The following is a 20,253-nucleotide window of genomic DNA, read 5'->3' on the forward strand; positions in this document are numbered from 1 at the left end:
GTCGCTGTCGAAATATTGATTAAAACTAAAAAATTTATATATTTTATTAATTAAATAATATGTACAAACTAATTTTAAGATAATATTATAATAAAAAAATAATTATGTTTAAATCTATAATTGCTGGTAAATTTAAAAAATAATAATGATTCAACTAAATAATAATTAATGTAGTAGAATTGTTAATTTAGTCTTAATTTATTTCTAAAATCAAGATGTATTAGATTTATCTATCACAGAACTTATTTCATATATACAGTTATTAAATTGTTTTTTTAGATACATTTTTAATTAAATAGTTAATACAATTTTGAACAAGTTTTAGGTTCAACATAATTTTTAGAAACAGTGATTAGTATAATTTTTACTTGAAGATTTTAATTTCAATTTGATTTTGGTGAAATCTGTAGTTAATGGAATTGCTACTTTTTATATACTTTAATAAAACTGTGACTTATGTTACTAATTCTATTAGGAAACCTCATGTTATGCTTAATGCTTTTGATAAATTTACTACAACACATACTTTATGGTTAAATATTAAAATTATCGTCCTCAAAAACATAAAGTTATTCTAAATGCTAATTTTCATTTGGAGATCAATTTATATAATTAATCGAGTGCATAAATTTATCAAATTAAATGCAATTATTATTTTAAAATTTGTTAATATGGTAATAATTCCATTAAATTTCTTAAAAAAATATTTCAAGTCATTAAAAGATACAAGTATATTTTAATTTATAAAGCGATAACATGAAACCACCATTAATCGAAGAGCTGGCGGAGCTGCAAAGCTAAGATTTGAAATGTTAATTCATTTCTGCAAATACGTTCGAACAATGCAAAGCCAATCATATCCTAAAACAAGGAGCATGTAATTCAGATGGTCCACCACTGCCATCTCAAAAGAGAAAAAAAATCTCAAAGCCATATTCACATGAAAGAGCATATAACAATCCTAATTGTGAAACAAGGTTTTGTACTAAAAAATAACTACCTTGTAATCAACTTAGCAATTACTACATTAAAAGGGACAAAATACTAATATACATTCTAACCTACTTCTCTCCATCTGAAAAAACTACCAGAAAAATCCTTTTTAACCTGATATCGATAACTATTAAGTGTACCAACTGGACCATACAGCTGACCAGAATAGCACATGCTATAGAAAGGGATAGCTAATTACACAAATATCTCTCTGTGAAGCCCTTCCGGTAATTTACCCTAAGTACAACCCACTTCTGCCAAGTAAAACCAGCAATGACCTGTGTGCAGATATTTTAAGGTACAACCTGTATCAGATTCGAACACATTGAATACCAGACACCTCTCATCTGCGTCGTGCTGAATTCACTTGCTGGTGAGATTTGCTATCATGGCGTGCTGAATTTACATGCTGGTGAGCTTTGCTATCATTGGATATCCTATCGGCATACATTGGCAGGCGAATAATCTCAAAAATCTCATTCAACAACACATCCTCTGTGATATTGTCTCTTATGCTCCGCATCACCTGTTCCCCTCATCAGCAAAGTAGATTTTGTTCAGTCCACAAGTTAACACAAAAATTAATATAATCGTATGTTATGAAACCAACCTTCTTATAGGTATTGAAATCATTTGGAGTTGACTTATCTGTCCGAATTCGCATGCATACCCACACCTGTTCATCTGAATCCCAAGAACACTCTATAATCTTCCCCGAGTATGAGGCAGGATCTGAACCATCTGCCAGTTTACATGTCTTAGGGGTGTCAATGTTCAGAATAAAAAATTATGAGACTCTTTACCCAGAAGAGAACAGTGGATCTCTCTCAAATAGCAGGAAGCCAGAAAGGAACCAAGACAAAGAATGCAAAATGCACTAAACATCAAAGAAGAAAAGATTCAGCTCAAAGCAGGAAGCAAACACATTCTCAAAAATTCAACTGCTAGCCTAATGGGGATGTGAGAAGCAATAATCTTAAAAATCTACAAAATAAAAGAATTTGAGAGAAGCACTTACCACTGAATTCTTGAAGGAAACCTAAAGAAGAAAAGTCCTAGGACAAAGGAGAAGCTAATTCCAGGCAGTCAGCCAAATAACAAAGAATTCAGGGGTGAAGAGAGAAGCACTGGGATAGTTACCATGATTTGACATACTTCACAAGTTTCTCCTCTCTGCTAGTTCCCATGTATTGTTAATTCAATATTTTTTTCGAACATTAAAAGGTTCGAAAATTCACAAGTTTCTCCTCTCTGCTAGTTCCCATGTATTTTTAATTCAATATTTTTGTCAAACATTAAAAGGTTCAAAAATTAAACATATCATCATTATAGTAGAAACTCCTAATCACACCTATTTCAGATCTTCCAAAGCTTAGTTCTACTGAACAATATTCCGAGCCTTAACCTTTCACAAGCAGATGTGGAACAGTTGAGAACACGTTTATGCATATGCATGCAAGTCCAAATATTTGCAAACTACAAAGATATTTCCTCACAATAAATGGCAAAACACCAGCATAAATTAAATTGCAGGAAACTGAAATAACAAGACTGTAACCAGATAATCCTGTTAGTCTCCACTTAATTCCGATGGGTAGTTTAATTCAAAAAAAAATTTCCAATGGGTAGAAAAGATCAGTTCCAGCAATAGCTGGAAGATTGTTTGTCTGAGACCTATCTGCAACAGCGAATCTTTTTTAAAAAAAATAAAAAGAATGAATAGTATTAAGTAAAGACACCAACGGGGTGCTACCTCTGTACAAAAGATTTACAAATCAAGTAGTATATCAATAACACTCCCAAAATCCTCGAACCTATAGATATCATGCCCAAAATAATAGATCCAAATATGTGCAACCACCAATCCCTAACCTTTGACATCAACTCCTCTCTGCCCTCAAAAACCTCTAGCATTTCTTTCCTTCCACGCCACCCAAAAAATAGTCAAAAGTATAATATTAAGGTACTTTTTCTTTTTACAAATCCTCCCCCCCATCTGCCACAGCCAATCTTTTGAGCACTATATTAATGCATTTATTGAATAGAAATATTATTCACCAGTAACTAGTATGCCCAAAAAGATTCTTTCATACAGAAACATTTTTTTGAAAGTATTTCTTTCATACAGAAATATTAGGGCCCTGTTTAGTTGTGAGGAACTGTTTTGAGTTTTCGTTTTGTGCCTTCATTTTGTCATGTATATTTGTACATAAACAAGAGATATAGTTGAAAAATGAAAACAAGGCTTGGGGAATGGTAGTGAAAATATAGAATGAGATTTTGTTTAATTGCGATTTTATTCTTACTACCATTTTTTAAAATTGGAAATACGTACGTTTTTGTTTAAAATAGCTTTCCAAATTAAGAAGGGCTTAGAACTGTTACTTTGGGAACAACTATAGACTTTGTACATAAATAGAAAAGCTAAGCTAAATAAAACATTTTCTAATTTTCATTTTTTAAATCATATCTGTTTGTGCATATTTTAATTTTATCATAAAAACATGTTAGAGTTGCCCATTTTTGAAGTAACCAAGGCACAAACAAAATAGTTTTCTTGAAAAAATCACAAAAAAGGTTTTAAAATTTCTAATTTCGCCATCGTTTTCACTATTGTTCTTTTCATTGTTAAAAACTAATTGGGCTTTGTAGATGAAATACTTATAAGTTTTGAGATTAAAAACAAGAAAACATTTTTATATACCACATGAAGCCTTAAATCTTCAACAAAGTATACATATTTCACCAGATTTTTCAAATTCTTTCCCGTGCAAACTTTACAAGCAGTCAGATACCATTGATTTACATGTCACGACAAGGTATTCACAAATTTTGCATATTCAAATTTGAGATCAAATTCAAGAAATGCATTAGCTAAGATATCAACAAACAACAAGAAGAAACTCCGGGAGAAAAATAATTCCAACCTCTGAACACAACAGTATTCCCTTCCATAAGTTTCCTCTTCCCTCGTTCATGAAGAATAAGCATCTGGCGGTCATCAGCATCCATCTGTCAAGACATGGAACTTTTTGCATTACAACAAAAAAGTATACAAATTTGGAAAGAAGCAACAGATAAATGAAGCCAACAATTAATCTGACAAATGTTTATAATATAACCTCAAAAAGAAAGTCAACTGAGTTCATTTCAGGATATTTCCACTTTAAGAGACCTTCATGTGTACGAGGAACATAAGGATCATCCCAACCCTGGAAAATAAGAATATCAGCAATTACTTTGTCCCAGCTTATATAAAGCATGATTCTATTTATGGTATTGCATGTGCGTGTACACATGGAAATAAAGAAATGCTAGAATACCAACAGGACAATGATGCAGTAGAGCATGATTCATGTAAAAAGTTTCTAGGTCACATTATCTTAAAAATGAAAAGAATTTCATATTCCAATTTGCTTTCTCCTTTATTACCTGAAAAATTAAGCCATCAGCATCATGTGAGAGCTTAGGAATAAACTCCCTTAGAAGTTTGATAACAGTTGAAAGAGGCCAAAAGTCCTTCCTTCGCACCTGATAATCAAGTTCAGTAAGTCAAAATTCAATCCCTCTAAAAATACAGGAAAAAGGACGAAGACACAAACAGTTGAAATCCCACAGCAAAGTTCTACACATATACCCTGAAAGGCTCAAGGTCATATCTGTAGTGAGGATTTCTGCTCTGAAAAATGTGATGGCGCTCATAATTCCGAGGTTCAATCACTTCCTTCTCAAGCATCTTCCATCGTTCGCAGAAAGGCCGCTGACCCATTTAGAATCATCAAGGCTTATGTGAGTAGATGCATCAAATTACATGAACGAAGATGATATTATATACAGTTACATGAATCCAGGAGCTCTGTTGATTGTAATTGCATTATTGACATTAAAGAACTGGCAACAAAAGTTAGAACATGTCCAATAAATAACAATTAGGGCAATCTACAGGTTTATCTTCTGTTGTTTGGCCTTATTACAATTCAAACATGCTGCTCCTGACAATTAGCCATTTGATATAAAATGGCAAAAAATAAACCATATGGATTGAACTATAACCAAAAAAGGAAAAAACCACAGGTATGAATTAGACTATGGCAGTAAAACTGCACTTTTCCTAATAATAAAACAAAGATGCTGGAAATGAGAGATTCAATAACTAAAGCAGAAGATTCAAACAATGAATTTCTTTCATAGCAGATGCACGACTATTAGAGTCCAGTCCACCATACTCGAAATATTAGTTCTTCTAGGAATTTCCACTTTCCTACACCGTTTTTTAAAAGACTTCTTTCCACAATTTGATAGAAAGCTGCCTTGACATCTGAAGCTCTAATCTCTTACAGTCTATTATTCCCTAGAATGAATCATCAAACTTTCCACAATCATTGATACAGTTGTGTAATATTTTTCAACACCAGGTTAAGAACCCAAGTAATTTTGTCCTTACATTCAGTTTCCAAACCTTCCAGAGAATGAAGTAAACTATTTCTTTACAGCATCAGTACACTACTTCTTTACTAACACAATTTAAAAAGAAGATATGCTTGAGGTAAAAAATAGGCAGGAAGATAAAAGAGAAAAATGATTCTCTATTATAATTTAATTTAATAGATTATTACAATGCTAATGCCCACCATTTACTACACTTGTCATAAACCAAATAGTATTAAAGCTAGAAGCTTCCAAACAACAATTTTTTATTTTTGAAATAAATAGTGTTCGAACAACAATACAACTATATAATACTACAAGCATAAGTTACACACCAATCCCTTGTGACTCTGTTCAAATCAAAGTCTTGTATTTGTTTTGTTATAGTTTACTATCTTGAGGTTCTCTATTAAACAAAAATGGTAACTCTGTTACTCTACAGAACATGATTCCACATGGTTCAATTATCACTCTTTGTTGAAAAGATAGTGTTACAATCATTGATAGATCAATAAAGTTCAAGCATAAGTTATGGAATTCAATATACTTCAAATGTTAATTTATGATTCAACCATGACACTGTAATAATGAATCATAATCTTTTAGGAAACTTCTACTTAGTCAAGCATCAATGGAGTTTGCATGAGTATGATTGTTGTGTGCCACATTTGATGGATTACCAAATAACTACTTTACACCCTTGCTCTCCTTTCCACTTCATATCTATCAAAAGATTACCAAGTTGCACATAGAAACTTCTCAATCATTTAAAAAATGTAAGGTAAGAACATCACAATAAGCATTCAGGTACAATCAATCTCATCTCTTCTCCGGCACCTCTCAGCATCAGACTGCAGACATTTTCACAATGTTGTTTGTCTTATGAATTTTGTGAACTTGTTACAATATAAGCAAACAAACCACAAATCACCAAACTCTAATGAGAAAATATACAACAAAAAGCAATTTATTCATAGCTTAGAGGGTTAGCCTGGTCAGCGATGGTTCAGTCAAAACATAAAGAACATTACTGTTAGAACTTTCTTACCAGGGTCAATTGTCAATAGGGGAAGCAGGCAAACCAAAACCTACATGCAGGTGGCGATGCATTTTTTGGTATTTAGGTGGATTTGATGTCTCTGCCAATGTAACACATCACTATGTGAACTTTCGGCTTTATTTCTGTTGTCAAAGGATCTTCTGCATGTGATTATATTCTATATTTTCTACAATATGAGCTACCTTAGCTTGTTTAAAGTTTGCATAAGATACTTGATAAGCATCTTTTCCCATGAATGTCTTCATAAAGCACTTGACAACCATATAATTCTAAATGAGTATAATTTTTAAAAGTCATCATATATTGGTGGTAAGTTCCTTATTTACATAAAAATTATCAAAACCTTCATCACTTCAAAACCTCCTTGCAAGTTCTCACGGGGTCAGTTAGTTTCTTGTACCAGTACTCAAGTTTCCAGTTTTGTACGTTCATGCAGCCACATGGTCTCAACAAGGTCTGTACATCTTTCAGATGTTGTTCCATCAATCCTTGCATATCCACCATCTCTTGGACTTCATTCAATTTCTAACTGCCATGACAACACTAAAATCGTTCTTCTGTTCTGAAGCAATTGATGCAGTAGTAGAAAAGAAATGTTTGAGAGAGAAATTTTTGAGAAAGGTGGCTAGAATAATCAAGCCAGGGCTTCCTTCATCTGGCAGGACAACCAGGAAGACAAGTTCTGCAGTGTATATTTTATTAATTCTAAAATACCGAACCATATATTATGAATGTTTTCCTTTTGACATATAGGCTAGCGCTAAGAATGGTACAAGTGCTAGAAAATCAAACATAACTAAAAAGAGAATAGAATCTTAAAAAGACCTAAACTTAAGTGGTTTCATAGTTAACAATGTATACTAGAATCAATAAATCTATACACATATTTACTTCAAAAAAAAATCTATACACATATCCAGATTATAAAGGAAACAAAATACTAGATAAATGTAAAATAAGGGCTCCTAGATCTTTAGGAAACTTTACATTGTCTTGCATCATTTACTCAAGTAAGAACGGATGCTTTCACTATAAAATATAAATCGCATTTTTACTACTTATAAAGGCATCAAATTCGGCCTGTAACAATTTTTTTTTTTTTTGAAATAAAAAGTATGAACTATATTATCATGGTACCATAAAACCGGGGGTACCGCCCCGATACATGAAGGTGGGAATTTTTAAGTCCAATAGAATTTCTCATTGTATATTCTTTCAATATACTTTAAACTTTCATCGGATTCTACTATTCAATTCAATTAGACAACTTAACACACTTTCCAAAGAAATTGTCAAAGAAAATCTACTTTTGAGTTTATTAGAGCATCTATTTGTCTGCAGGTCTTAGGCACGTAAATAGGTAGTAGGGATAAAAACAAGAAATAATTCAAACTGTAAACTTTTTTTCTGAAGGGAAAACTCACAGAATTACCTAATTGAAGTCAACAACTAATAGAACTTCAGAAAAGAAGTGCATCTTAGCTGTCAAAGATCACATCTGCCATAGGTTTGACATTAGATGCAGCCTTATATATTGCTAAGACGCTAACAAGGATTTGTACAAATTTCGTCGGGCAAAGATGACATGGGCATAAATATTGCAACATGTTTGCATGGACAACAACCAACCTAAAAATGAAGATGATCTCAAAGCAAAAACTATTCAGGACTAACTCCATAAAGCATTTTTTTATAGAAAACCAACTCTAGAAAACATGTAGTTAGAATACAAGCCATCACCTAAAAGTTCTTTAAAAGAAATCACCCCAAAAAATATTGCAAGAACATGCAATATAAAAATTAAAAGAATATCAAGAATGAAGAGGTTGGAAGATGTTAGTGCAAATCCAACCTCTATGACAGATACTTGGTTAATTGCCATCAGATCATAGATTAGGTATCTCCTCTCCTGCTTCTGGGAGTCTGGCAAAGTATCAATAATCATCTCCCCATCAAGCAACGTAAAATGGTGAGTTCTTTCACCTAAACCCTTGCATCCAAAAGCAATATTTTTGTTAAACTCGTAATCATCACATCTGTAAATAAGGAACCACATCCAAAGAATTCTTTTTAGAAGCAAGACGTGGAATACCACATACTTCAGAAGTCTGTCTACAAGGAAATCTCATCTGAACCCTTCTAAAATTAAAACTCCTGTCAATTAAATAACAGCCATCCATAGTTATTAGCATCATATATCTTGTTCCATCAGCTTTCCACGTGGCGTAATAATATCGCTGTCTTAAAAGCTGTAGATTGTCCCTGCAAGCCATAGATTCAAAGATTCAATGTTCAAAAATGGCAACCAGAAAAGGTAACATTTAATAGAAAATAGATCATGCAGTTCTGCAGTAAAAACTATATCATTATCAATATATCACAAAAGAGAATGCAAGGACTATATTAAAATTATCAAAGCTCCTTGTATCAGGAGCAAAATTTGTCTTAAGGCTTAGGTCTGTTGAAATGATAGGAACTGCAGAAGCTGTTAACAGCAATACTGCTTCACTTCTTCCAAAGAATAAGCTGGTTGAACATAACTTTCTCAATAAAAGATAGTAACTTCTCTCAGTGTCCCCTGGAAATACAATTGGCTGGTCTTCCACCGTAACCAAATATCCAATTTTAAATTCCCACTCTAATGAGAAGTGAATACTAGATAAAATAGCCTTCACCAAACTTCATATAATTTAGATGAAGAAAATCCTGGTGTTTAGTTTTCTACTCCTCTATTTCACACAAAACAATTCAAAGAAGTAGCATACATGTGCGCACGCCAAGGGTGATTTTTCACCCAACTGGAAGCAACAAGGTGACCAAAAGAGCATAGGGAAAATTTGAAGTGCCCGTCCATCTGCCACCAGTTCCAGGAAACCAGAGTATATTCCACAACTAATAATATCAAGAAAAGAGTAGATCTACTGACAAACAAATCCAAATTGTATCTCTCTCTTGGGTTGGGCAAATTCAAAAACATAGAAAATCCAATTTATCCCCCATCCCAAAAAATATATGCCATCCAAGCAAATAACTTTTAACGGTTCTGATATGCCATCCAGACGGATACGAGGCCGATGGGTGGTGACGTATCATGAAATCCATTTTCAAACTTGCAGAGATTTCTCTGGTAAACCCATTCAAGCAAAATGGAGAAATCATGAAGATCACAACCCCCCACAGTCGTCAAACGAAAAACCTGCCTTTGTTATTTTCTGCTGTCCAAAATGCAACTACTGCACACATGTTCCCCTCTTAACTTCAGAGAAAACATATGTTGTAGTGCTTGCTTCACCCACAGAGAACCCTACACAGGTGAAGATGAATCGGCCCGACTTCTGGGGAGAATGCTGGCAATGCTAAAAGAGATCCGACCAGGTTGAAGATCCAAAAACCCTTTATTAGGGAGACTATGGGGCAGACTAAAAAGCCCAGATACACTTGGGCTGAGAAAGGAAAATGGACAAATAATGCTGGGCTGAGCAAGGATACAAGCAAATGAACCAGCCCGAAGATTCAATGGGTCTGGAGAATAAAGAAAAAGCAGCAAACCCAACAAAGGGACATAATAAAGATGAAACAAAAATCACTGAACTGTGCTTTTGCCCTAGTCCAGATCACAAACCCGCTGCGGATGAGTTCAACGACATGGCTGCTTCAGCTTTCTGCTCCAACACATGGATTTCTTCTTCACTTCCAAACAGACCAGTCATGAACCTGGAAGAGGAACAATGATCAATCACAGGAGCTGAGATTGTGATACACCAATCTGACCTGGAACCACAAACTGGATAGTAATCTAAAACCCACAAGCGAAAGAACCCTAGCTGAGATACTACAAGCATTAGACAGCCTCATCCGAGATAATCCAAGGTCTGATTCTCAACTTTTCTCTGACTGGTTTCTCAATAACGTTTTCTGTATCAGTCAGTATCTCGGAGCTACTTTCCCAAATCAAGAAATGGACACAAAGTCGTTTTTTGTTGAACTGGAAAATGGAAAAGGAAACACCAGCACTGAGACATTGCTACTGGAACCCAATAAGAAGAAGCAGCATAATGGTGGCTCCCGAGAGCTCAAAAGACTTCATTCTTCTATTAATTACAAAGGGCATAGCAAGAGGAACAAGGAGGGAGGGGTTGATATCCAGATTTCCAAATAATAGACAAAATTCTATCTTGGAACGTACGGGGCATAAATGATCAAAGCAAACAAAGCAATCATTAAAGGCTGTCTCAACCGATGGAAACCATCTATCATTTGTTTGCAAGAAACCAAAATGGAAGCAATCAACAAGAAAGTTATTGGCAGTCTTTGGAGAATGGACGATGTTGTCTGGAATTTTCTGCCAGCCAAGGGCTCTGCTGGTGGCATCCTGATAATGTGGAGGAAATACCATGTCAACTGCCACGATGTAATATCAGGTGAGACCACACTGTCTCGTCTTTTCTCTAATTTACCTAATGGAGAATATTGCTATTTTTCTGAAGTTTATTGCGGAGGAAACAATGAAGAATGCAACCTGTTGGGAAATGAGATATCGAACATTAAAGAGCTCCTGGGGTGACAGAGGTATTGTAGGGAGAGACTTCAAAATGGTTCTAAAAAGTTCTGAATGATCAAGTGGTTATACAAACTCAAAAGACATTGAGGAATTCAGTACACTCATTGACAGCCTTGACCTCGATGATCTTCCTTTCATGGGGGAAAAATGGACCTGGAGCAACTTAAGGGAACACTCTTCTTCTTCAAGAATCGATAGATTCCTTATCACTACCAATGTTCTCTCAGTGCTCCACAATTTAAACCAGAAACTTCTCTCTAGGCCGACTTCTGATCACTTCCCCATTCTTGTATCGTCAGACGGGATCCAATGGGGCCCCATCCCCTTCCAGATCGACAACAAATGGCTAGTGCTGGACAGCTTCAGGAAGTTAGTTGCTGACCCTTGGTGTAATTCGGCTATTAAGGGTACTATTACAGAATCGCCACAAAATTTAAATTACTCAAAGTTGAAATCAAATCTTGGGCCAAGGAGACTGGCAGAAAAGAAGAAGAGTGAATTAATGACATCCTCGTGGAAATAGATGACGTGGCCAGAAAAGAAGTAAACTTGCTGCTATCCACAAAAGACAGAAAAAAAAAAAGAAAGAACTTGAAACTCATGCTGGCCAACAAACTTCACATGGCAGCCATATCACGGAAACAAAAAGCTAGTGAAAAATGAATTAAAGAGGGGGACAAGAACTCAAAATATTTTCATATGCTTGCTAATCACAGAACAAGAATCAACTTTGTGGAAGAGCTTACCATTGGGAACAATTGTATTAAAGGTAATGAAGCTCTCTAGGAAGGAGCAAGAATCATTTGCAGAACTTGTACACCGAACAGCATGTTCACAGGCCAAAATTGGATAATTTATCTTTTAACAGTAATACTGAGAGGAATAGGGAGCAATTAGCGGATAAATTCACAGAAAAAGAAATTTTGGATTGCCTTCGGGAAAGTGATGGTGATAAAGCCCCCGGTCCAGACGGTTTCAACTTCAAATTCCTTCAAACTTTTTGGGATTTAATCAAAGGTAATGTCACTGAAATTTTTAACGACTTTCACAGCCACAACACTTTTGTGAGATCTCTAAACTTTACATTTCTGGTTATGATTCCGAAAAGAGACAACCCAAAGAGCATTAATGATTTTCGGCCAATTAGCCTCATTGGGTGTATCTACAAATTGCTTTACAAAGTTCTTGCTAGGCGGTTCTCTAAAGTACTTGACAAAATTATTAGTCACTTTTGTTTTAGGGCGACAAATTTCCAATGTCATTTTGATTGCAAATGAAATAGTTAATGAAGCCACAAGACACAATAAGAAGGGAGTTCTATGTAAGCTTGACATGGAAAAAGCATTTGATCATGTAAATTAGGACTTTATAGATTATATGCTTCAGAGAATGGGTTTTGGCCTAAAACGGAGAAGCTGGATCAGATTTTGCATCGCAACTTCTAGTTTTGCGATTATGGTTAACGGTGGACCTTCCTCTTTTTGACCTACTTCCAGAGGCTTGAGATAGGGGGACCCACTCTCCCCTCTTCTATTTATCATTGTAATGGAAGCTCTTCACAAGCTTATTGAGAAAGCAAAGGAGCTACAAATGCTTAATGGTATCTCTGTTGGTAACAGAAACAGAATGATTGAGATCTCTCACTTATTCTTCACCGATGATACCCTTATCTTTTGCCAACTGGATACTCGTTGCCTTACACTTTTGAGATGCATTTTATCTTGTCTCCAAGCTGTCTCTGGTTTAAAAATCAACCTCCATAAGTCTGAGCTTCTTGTTTTGGGTGCTGGTGATGCTGATGTTGGTTCCCTAAATATTGCTCTGGGTTGCAGAAATTCACAACTGCCTATCACCTACCTTGGTGTACCGTTGGGAGCTAAACACAATGACTGCAAGAATTGGGACCCTGTTGTAGATGTGGTACAAAACAGATTGCCCACTTGGAAGAAGAAATTTTTATCTGAAAGGGGAAGGCTTACTCTCATCAAGAGCACACTCTCCAACTTGATAATTTATTATCTTCCCGTGTTCAATATCCTGGCCTATCACCTACCTTGGTGTACCGTTGGGAGCTAAACACAATGACTGCAAGAATTGGGACCCTGTTGTAGATGTGGTACAAAACAGATTGCCCGCTTGGAAGAAGAAATTTTTATCTGAAAGGGGAAGGCTTACTCTCATCAAGAGCACACTCTCCAACTTGCCAATTTATTATCTTCCCGTGTTCAATATCCTGGCCAAGGTTGCGAAAAAATTAGAAAACATTCAGTGCAACTTCTTATAGGGAGATGTTGATAATGAAAGGAAAAATATCACCTTGCTAGACTGAAGTTAAAAAACCAGTGAGGAGTGCCGGTTTGGGTTTGAGAACTCTTGTCAAATTAAACAAAGCACTCCTTGGGAAATGGATTTGGAGATACTGGAACGAAAAAGAATGTCTATGGAAAAGGGTCATTTGCAAATGGTTTGATGGTGATTAAAAGAATTTTTCACATATTAGAAATTACAGCTATGGCATAAGTCTCTGGAGGAACATCATGAATATCAGCGCGGCTATTATTAATTGCTCTGAATGGATAATTGGGAATAGTAGCAAAGTCCAATTTTGGAAAGATATTTGGTGCCGAACAGCTTCTCTCAAGGATAGATTTCCACGAATATACACCATCTCTAGCTTCAAATGTGCCTTTGTTAAAGATGTTGTCGATCCTGGTAATCTTGACAACACGAATATTACTGTAATGAGAAATCTACAAGATTGGGAAATTGAAGAATATGAATCCTTGCTTCTCACTCTGTCTCACATTAAGCTTAAGCATCATGAAGATGAGCTTCGCTGGAAACATAAGAAAAATGGCCATTTCACTGTCAGCTCGATTTATGACTCTCTGGATGGCCGGATTAACTGCAACCACACGAAATTCCCAGCTAAAATCATCTAGAAATCTGGAGCTCCTCCTCCCAGAATATCTTTTTTCGCATAGAAAGCTGCCAAAGAAAAATTCTCACCCGGATAATCTTATGAAAAGAGGACTAACCATTGCAAACAGATGCTACCTTTGTAAAATGGGACCGGAATCATGCAATCATCTTCTTCTGTGGTACCCAATCTTTCACAATCTTTGGGCAATGGTGCTTGGCTTATTGGGGTTATCTTGGGTCATGACCAACACAATCTTTGGTGAATTATTTGCTTGGAAAGGTCTTAGCAAAAGAAATAAGCCTTTCAAACTCATTCCTCATATTATATTTTGGGTCATTTGGAAGGAAAGAAACAAGTGTGCTTTTGATGGAAAAGAATTAGACTTCAATACCTTAAAAGACAATTCGTTTCACTGTTTTGGCTCTACTACACTAGGGCATGACATTGATAGTAACGTAGATTTTACTTCCATTGTAGATATACTTACTGACATGTAAATTCCATTGTAGATTTTGCTTCCATTTGTATATGGGCAGTGCCCCCTTGGCACCTACCTTCAATACACTTCTATAATTTTCTTTCAAAAATAAAAATAACAAAAAAGGTTCTGATATCTTTTTTTGAGATAATTAATGGTTCTGATATCAGGAACATCAACTTAACAGTTAAATGCTCTCAGCCAACAGGATTTCTGAATCACGGCAAGAAAATTCCAGTCTGCAAGAATGGTACTTCATGACTTTCTATACATCCTGAGATGCTATCAGCCTAGTACAGCAAAGTATAGAACCAAAGCTCCATCCTTAAGATATGTTTCAGCCACTTAACTAACAAAAATTATGCCATCATTATCATAAAAAGTATGCAGGGAACATCATACCTGTTTAGAGAAACTGGGTGTGAACCTGGAAATTGCGAGTATCCTCTTCCCTGAATTGAAAGAAAAACTCAACATATTAAAGTTTCTGTTAAATCAATGAACAAGAAAATACATATTAGTCAATGTCTTTTGGCTCATTGATACTTTTCTATGTCTCCATTACTTGGAGGTCAGAGTTCTGGAGTCCCCAGGCTGTGTGCCCTTTGTTTGATGGGCTATGAAGCAAAAAGGAAAACATACATATCAAGCAAAAGAACATGACAGAACACAATTAGGTGTTAAAACCATTTTTTCTCACTTCCATTGCATATAGGTAAATCAAAAAAACAGCAAAAGATGAGGAAAATCAGCTTAACTACCTGCCAAAATAATCACAACAAAAGGGACTCCAACAACATCCGTGTACTTACACCAAAATGAAACTAGGGCCGAATAAGTATAAGATCAGACTAGGCTAACTGCCAAGAAAATAAACATGAGTTCCACTGTATACACCCTCTAAACTAAGATTCACTTAGTTAGAAGTAGAAAACATATAAAAAAAAAAAAAAAAAAAAAACAGGAATTTTCAAATTGCCTACCCCAACATTCAACTTAAGAGTTTGGTAGCAGAATTGTCGCAGTGCATCCAGCTGGTCATTAGGTATTTCATCACCCAAGATGTCATCATTTGTCATTATTACATCCATCTGATGATTATCCTGGAAATGAAAGAGGGTAGTAAAAATTAGTAGGAAAGATAAAAGTATTCATGTATTCTGTCCAAATATTCAAACTAAACCAGAAATATCAGAACTTCTACTTCTTAAGGCGTTTAACAAACATGGATTAAAGACAATCACGTGGAGATATAACTATAAGGATATTGAATAGCAGATATCAACAAAAGAATCAAAGAAGATAAATGAATGTACATCCCCCATTAAGAAGCACATGCCTGACTTATCAGCATAGAATTTAACAGACAGTAATGGTTTAGAGGCCAATGACCAAACTAAAAGGAATTGAAACAGAAAGAGGTTGCTCTCCAGAAAAACTGATAGTTGTAAGACCAATTGTCATGTATAAAGGTAACATCAACGTGTCATATATAAAGTAATCAAACACACAGAGACTACTTTTGTCATCAACTCCTCATCCCTGTATGTCTATAAAATAACGACAAAAACAAAGAACTAAAACCATACTTCAAAAACTACACATACATGCAAAGGAGCAGCTGAGCCTCTTTCATCATCATCCTCTGGTACTGCTTCACCATTAAGATCAAGTTCAGAAGACCTTTTCCACTCTGGGGTTGACGGGCAAGTGACCATTTCTGGCTTTCTTTCATGATAAAATGTATACAGAGCGTCAATATAGTCTTTTTTGTATATTCCCGGGGGACGCGCTTCAGCAAATATTTTTATTGCCTATCAAAGAAGAAACCAGTAAATAACTGGTTTTTTACAGTATGCACATGAAACAAGATAATGAATGACTAACCTGAGTGACAGACATCGACAAAGAGCGCATAAGATGGTGAACAATCATGAATCCCGTGCGATTATGGCCATGCGTACAATGGACAAGAATATACTTCTTTGAGTGTTTCTGACGGGAAAGGAACTGAGTGACCTGAATGGAGTAAATCAACAAACAAAACCAGACACCATATCTGAGTTTTTTATACAAGTATTAAAACAGTATATTTCCACCATCTAAAAAATTCAGAAGTAGAGCGAATAAGGAACATATTCCATAAAAATTCTCAAAACGAGAATACCTCATAAACGAAGTTATTTACAGATGCATTATCAGGCACAGCATCACGCCCCCTGCACGCAATCTAGAGCAAAAGCCAATTTTTTCAATATTTTAAGAACTTACACGGTAAATGAAGCAGCACGAATCAGAAAACTAAAATATTAAGCTAGTATTCACCTTAACATGCTTAATGCCATCTTTCTTCAACTCCAATGCTGAATAGTACCGACTAGTATTCGTCAAATCAATCACGAGACCAAGCTTGAATGACAGAATGGGGGAAATAAACAACAATCAATACTAATTCAAATGAAAAACCTGACCTACTAGAATCAAAATGAAAAGAATGCATCTGCATTTTTCTCTATCTTGATAAAATTTATATACAAATTACTTTTATTGAGAGAATTTATACACAAATGCACGTCTCCAAATATGCTGAAAGTCAAATTTTGACTCTTGCTAAGATGGCAAGGACTCTAGCACGTTCTCACATGCTAGAAGCCCTCATCTTCCTTCTTAGCAGTAAGACCTAGCTGCTTTACATTTTATAGAAGAAAATTCTTATGGTCCACAAAAGTAAGTAAAAATAATATACTTTATACTTACTTTTCTTCCTAACACTCTCTGTTGATGAATGACTTGTTTAAAAGAGTATCTTTTACCAGGAGGAACATTGTCATTGTAGTATTCCCCAAGTGGAACCTTAGAAGGAATAATACATCCTATTTCCTGACCAAACGAAGGGCAATCCAACCAACCTGCAAGATAAACAATTGGTAAGAAAATAAGCAGATCCATTCACGTTGACACATTAATTATAAGAAAATAATCTGGGATTTCAGTTATTCAGCTCATCATTTTCCAGTCTTGCACTTTTACTTAAGCTCTGAAACACAATTCAATTACATGAAAAGGAGCAAGAACACTTTTTGGCAAAAATTATTACCTGAGGGTATCTTACTTTTGTCATGAACCTTAGCGTTTTTATTTTGATAAAATCGATCTTGCACAGGTGGCTGAGATAGTTGTGCTGGTCTGTCACTTCTCAAACGCTTCTTTCTTTCTTCACGCTCCTAAAATAAGCAACAAACTTATATATGAAGACCAAGATATGAAGAAAAAAAATATTTCTCTCTACAGCTAGAGAAAGAAATTTCAGCATGATACACAAATTAATACTCAAATCCATCAAAGTATTAATGTTTATAGGAGGCACAATGAACTAAACAACTTATCTCTCATGCTGTTTAGAGGCTCCACAAAGATCATCATAGAATTGTTCTTTACAAAATTATGGAGTGTTGTTTTTAGTGCTAGTCAAACAACATGCTTCCACCACCACATCCAATATTTGATGGCCTAGAGGTCCAGACCTTCCTCAACGACAATAAGCTATGTAGAACATTTGATTTAGTTTTTTGAGGAAAAAATTCATTTTGTTGGTCAAGGGAGAAGTGAGCAAGAAGAAAATCATTCACTTTGCAAAAGATATTGAACCAAATTCTACACAATACAGAGCACAAAACTGGAACTCAGTTGCAAAGTAGATATAGTTTGTATTATGGAATTGCGGATCAGAGATGGCAATGTTCAATCGAATGCTTCAAATGGCAATAAAGGCCACTCAGCTCTAGCGATGATGCAGTCCACATGCTTATTAACCACATCAATACAAAACTATCTCGCGTTGACAAATAGAGAAAATGTCAATTAGTTTGAGCCATGTCAAACCTCATTAAGGTGATTTCTTTAAAATGAAAAAATTTACCCTAAGGAGGTTTGACATGTCAGTGTCATTGGATGACTTCAGTTTATTGAAGGCTCCACTTCTAAAATACACACTGCCTGACATACTAGGAAAAAGCATGAAACAAATCAAAGTATGAAGTTCAATAGTACCCGGCGAGAAATTTCAACCGCGGACTCTGTTCGGTCTTCTTGCGCTGCGTATTCTTCTATATGCCCTTCAAATGTCTCTTCATCTTCTTCTGGCAAAGGAGATGCATTCAAGTCCATGTTAACAACCATTCAATTCCGGATGAGCAACATGGACCCTGTCCCTGCCCAGATAAATAACAAGTGAATGAACAGGCATTACGAATCATGACGGAGCAAAAATTAGCACTGTAAAATCCAGACTTCCAAATTGTTGGATAACAATCCCTTATTACTTATTCAACGGCAGTAGAAAGTGAAAGAAATGAGAGACAGAAACAAACAGCACATTGCAACTGTAATTATAATGGCTAAAAGATTTTACACCCTCACGCTCACAAGACAGGACATGGAAGAATAGTTTATCAGGCATAAAAGGAATGTCAAGCTTCTAGTATCTAATTTCCTCTGCGACGAGATAGAGGCAGGCTCTTTTTGCGGGTTTAAGGGAGTATGCGTTTGCGAATCGTACTTAAGTCGCTGACCTTTCCCCAAAAGAAAAAGCAAAATTCAACCCAAATATTGTAACAATGGTGTTCAGAATTCGACGACTTCAACCCTAAACAGTAAAACTGCAAAGAAATATCTAAATTGGAGATCAGGTTTGCTCGAACCCGCAGAAGGGAATCATTGAAAGCAATCGAACACGAAAGAGCGCAAAACTCACCAAAGACATGCAATCAACGAATACACTAATCGCTAAAAACACCGTCTCCGCGAAGAGCCGAGAGAAGCCGGCTCTTGCTTGGCAGAGAAATTGAAGCTCTCGCGATTCAAAAACCCTAACAGAGTTCTCCTGTCAGGAAAAGAAGCTCAAAAAAACTCTCTGATTATAGTTACCGGCTCTCTGTTCTCGCCACTGTTAAGTTGTGTTGAAACCCTAGAGAGAAAAAAAGAGAGAGACGGGGAAGTAAGCAGCTATTTTGGAGGGAGTAATACGAGTTTTTCTAGTAATCCATACCGAAGGAAAGAGAGAGAAGAGAAGACGGAGGAGGAGACGAGGAATTCACGACTTGAGAAATTTGGAGAGGAAATAAATATGAGAGAGAGAATTAAAATTATAGGCCTGAGAAAATAAAGTTCTTTCTGAATTCTAAGAACTCATCACAAATGTATTTAATTTTGCAAAAAAAAAATATATATATATATATATTATAGATGAGGTTAAAATAAATTTGTAATTAATTATAAATAATTAAAATATTTTCTATTTATTTAATTCTAATTATATTTTAATGTAATTTTAAAATTATAATTAATAAATAATAAACACACACATTAAAATTTTCTACTATTACATAAAATTTTAAATAATTTCGATACAAAATTAAACTTGTTTTAAATATAATGTGAAATTTAATCTTAACAAATTATCAATTTTCAGTTCCTAATATATAAAATTTATAGATATTAAAATTGTAGTACATATTTTAAAATGTGTGTGTGTGTATACACATAGTATTAGTTTCCTATGTTTTGTCATTTGGTAAGATAGATATACATTAGATATCAAGTAATATAAATTGATAATATAATTGACTAAAGAGATAATAGTTTAAAAGATGTTGTATTTCTTATTTATTACATATAAACATCAATCACAATTATAATTCTATTAAAATTACAATTAAATACAAAAAATATGGACATGGCAATACAAGTGTCCAATTTTTACATAAATACCTTTAAATATTAGATACTCAAAATTTTCAAAGTTATATATA

General features: G+C 35.0%; 1 protein-coding gene across 6 annotated transcripts; it reads right to left on the reverse strand.

The window, feature by feature from the left end:
* Positions 1-857: 857 nt before the first annotated feature.
* Positions 858-19,628, reverse strand: LOC110814241 (mRNA capping enzyme family protein). 6 transcript variants are annotated; one of them, XM_022041643.2, is made up of 19 exons: positions 19,491-19,628; positions 19,197-19,409; positions 18,494-18,654; positions 17,541-17,667; positions 17,201-17,352; positions 16,769-16,852; positions 16,611-16,673; positions 16,331-16,462; positions 16,051-16,257; positions 15,427-15,546; positions 14,846-14,895; positions 8,581-8,743; positions 8,334-8,471; positions 4,631-4,753; positions 4,426-4,524; positions 4,116-4,205; positions 3,921-4,005; positions 1,604-1,734; positions 858-1,519 (listed from the first exon to the last, which is right to left on the reverse strand). In XM_022041643.2, exons 3-19 carry the CDS (start codon positions 18,620-18,622, stop codon positions 1,337-1,339), a joined length of 2,076 nt encoding a protein of 691 aa, XP_021897335.1. In that variant the 5' UTR covers positions 18,623-18,654; positions 19,197-19,409; positions 19,491-19,628; the 3' UTR covers positions 858-1,336. The 6 variants fall into 6 exon arrangements, with proteins under 6 accessions (XP_021897335.1, XP_088066299.1, XP_021897337.1 ...); XM_088210173.1 differs by adding an exon at positions 19,015-19,101 and having other exon boundaries at positions 19,197-19,592; XM_022041645.2 differs by lacking the exon at positions 19,197-19,409 and having other exon boundaries at positions 19,491-19,613.
* Between the last annotated feature and the right edge of the window lie 625 nt (positions 19,629-20,253).

The sequence above is a fragment of the Carica papaya genome, chromosome 8 (assembly GCF_054855325.1).
Source record: "Carica papaya isolate Zhongbai chromosome 8, ASM5485532v1, whole genome shotgun sequence".
Taxonomy (NCBI): Eukaryota; Viridiplantae; Streptophyta; class Magnoliopsida; order Brassicales; family Caricaceae; genus Carica; species Carica papaya.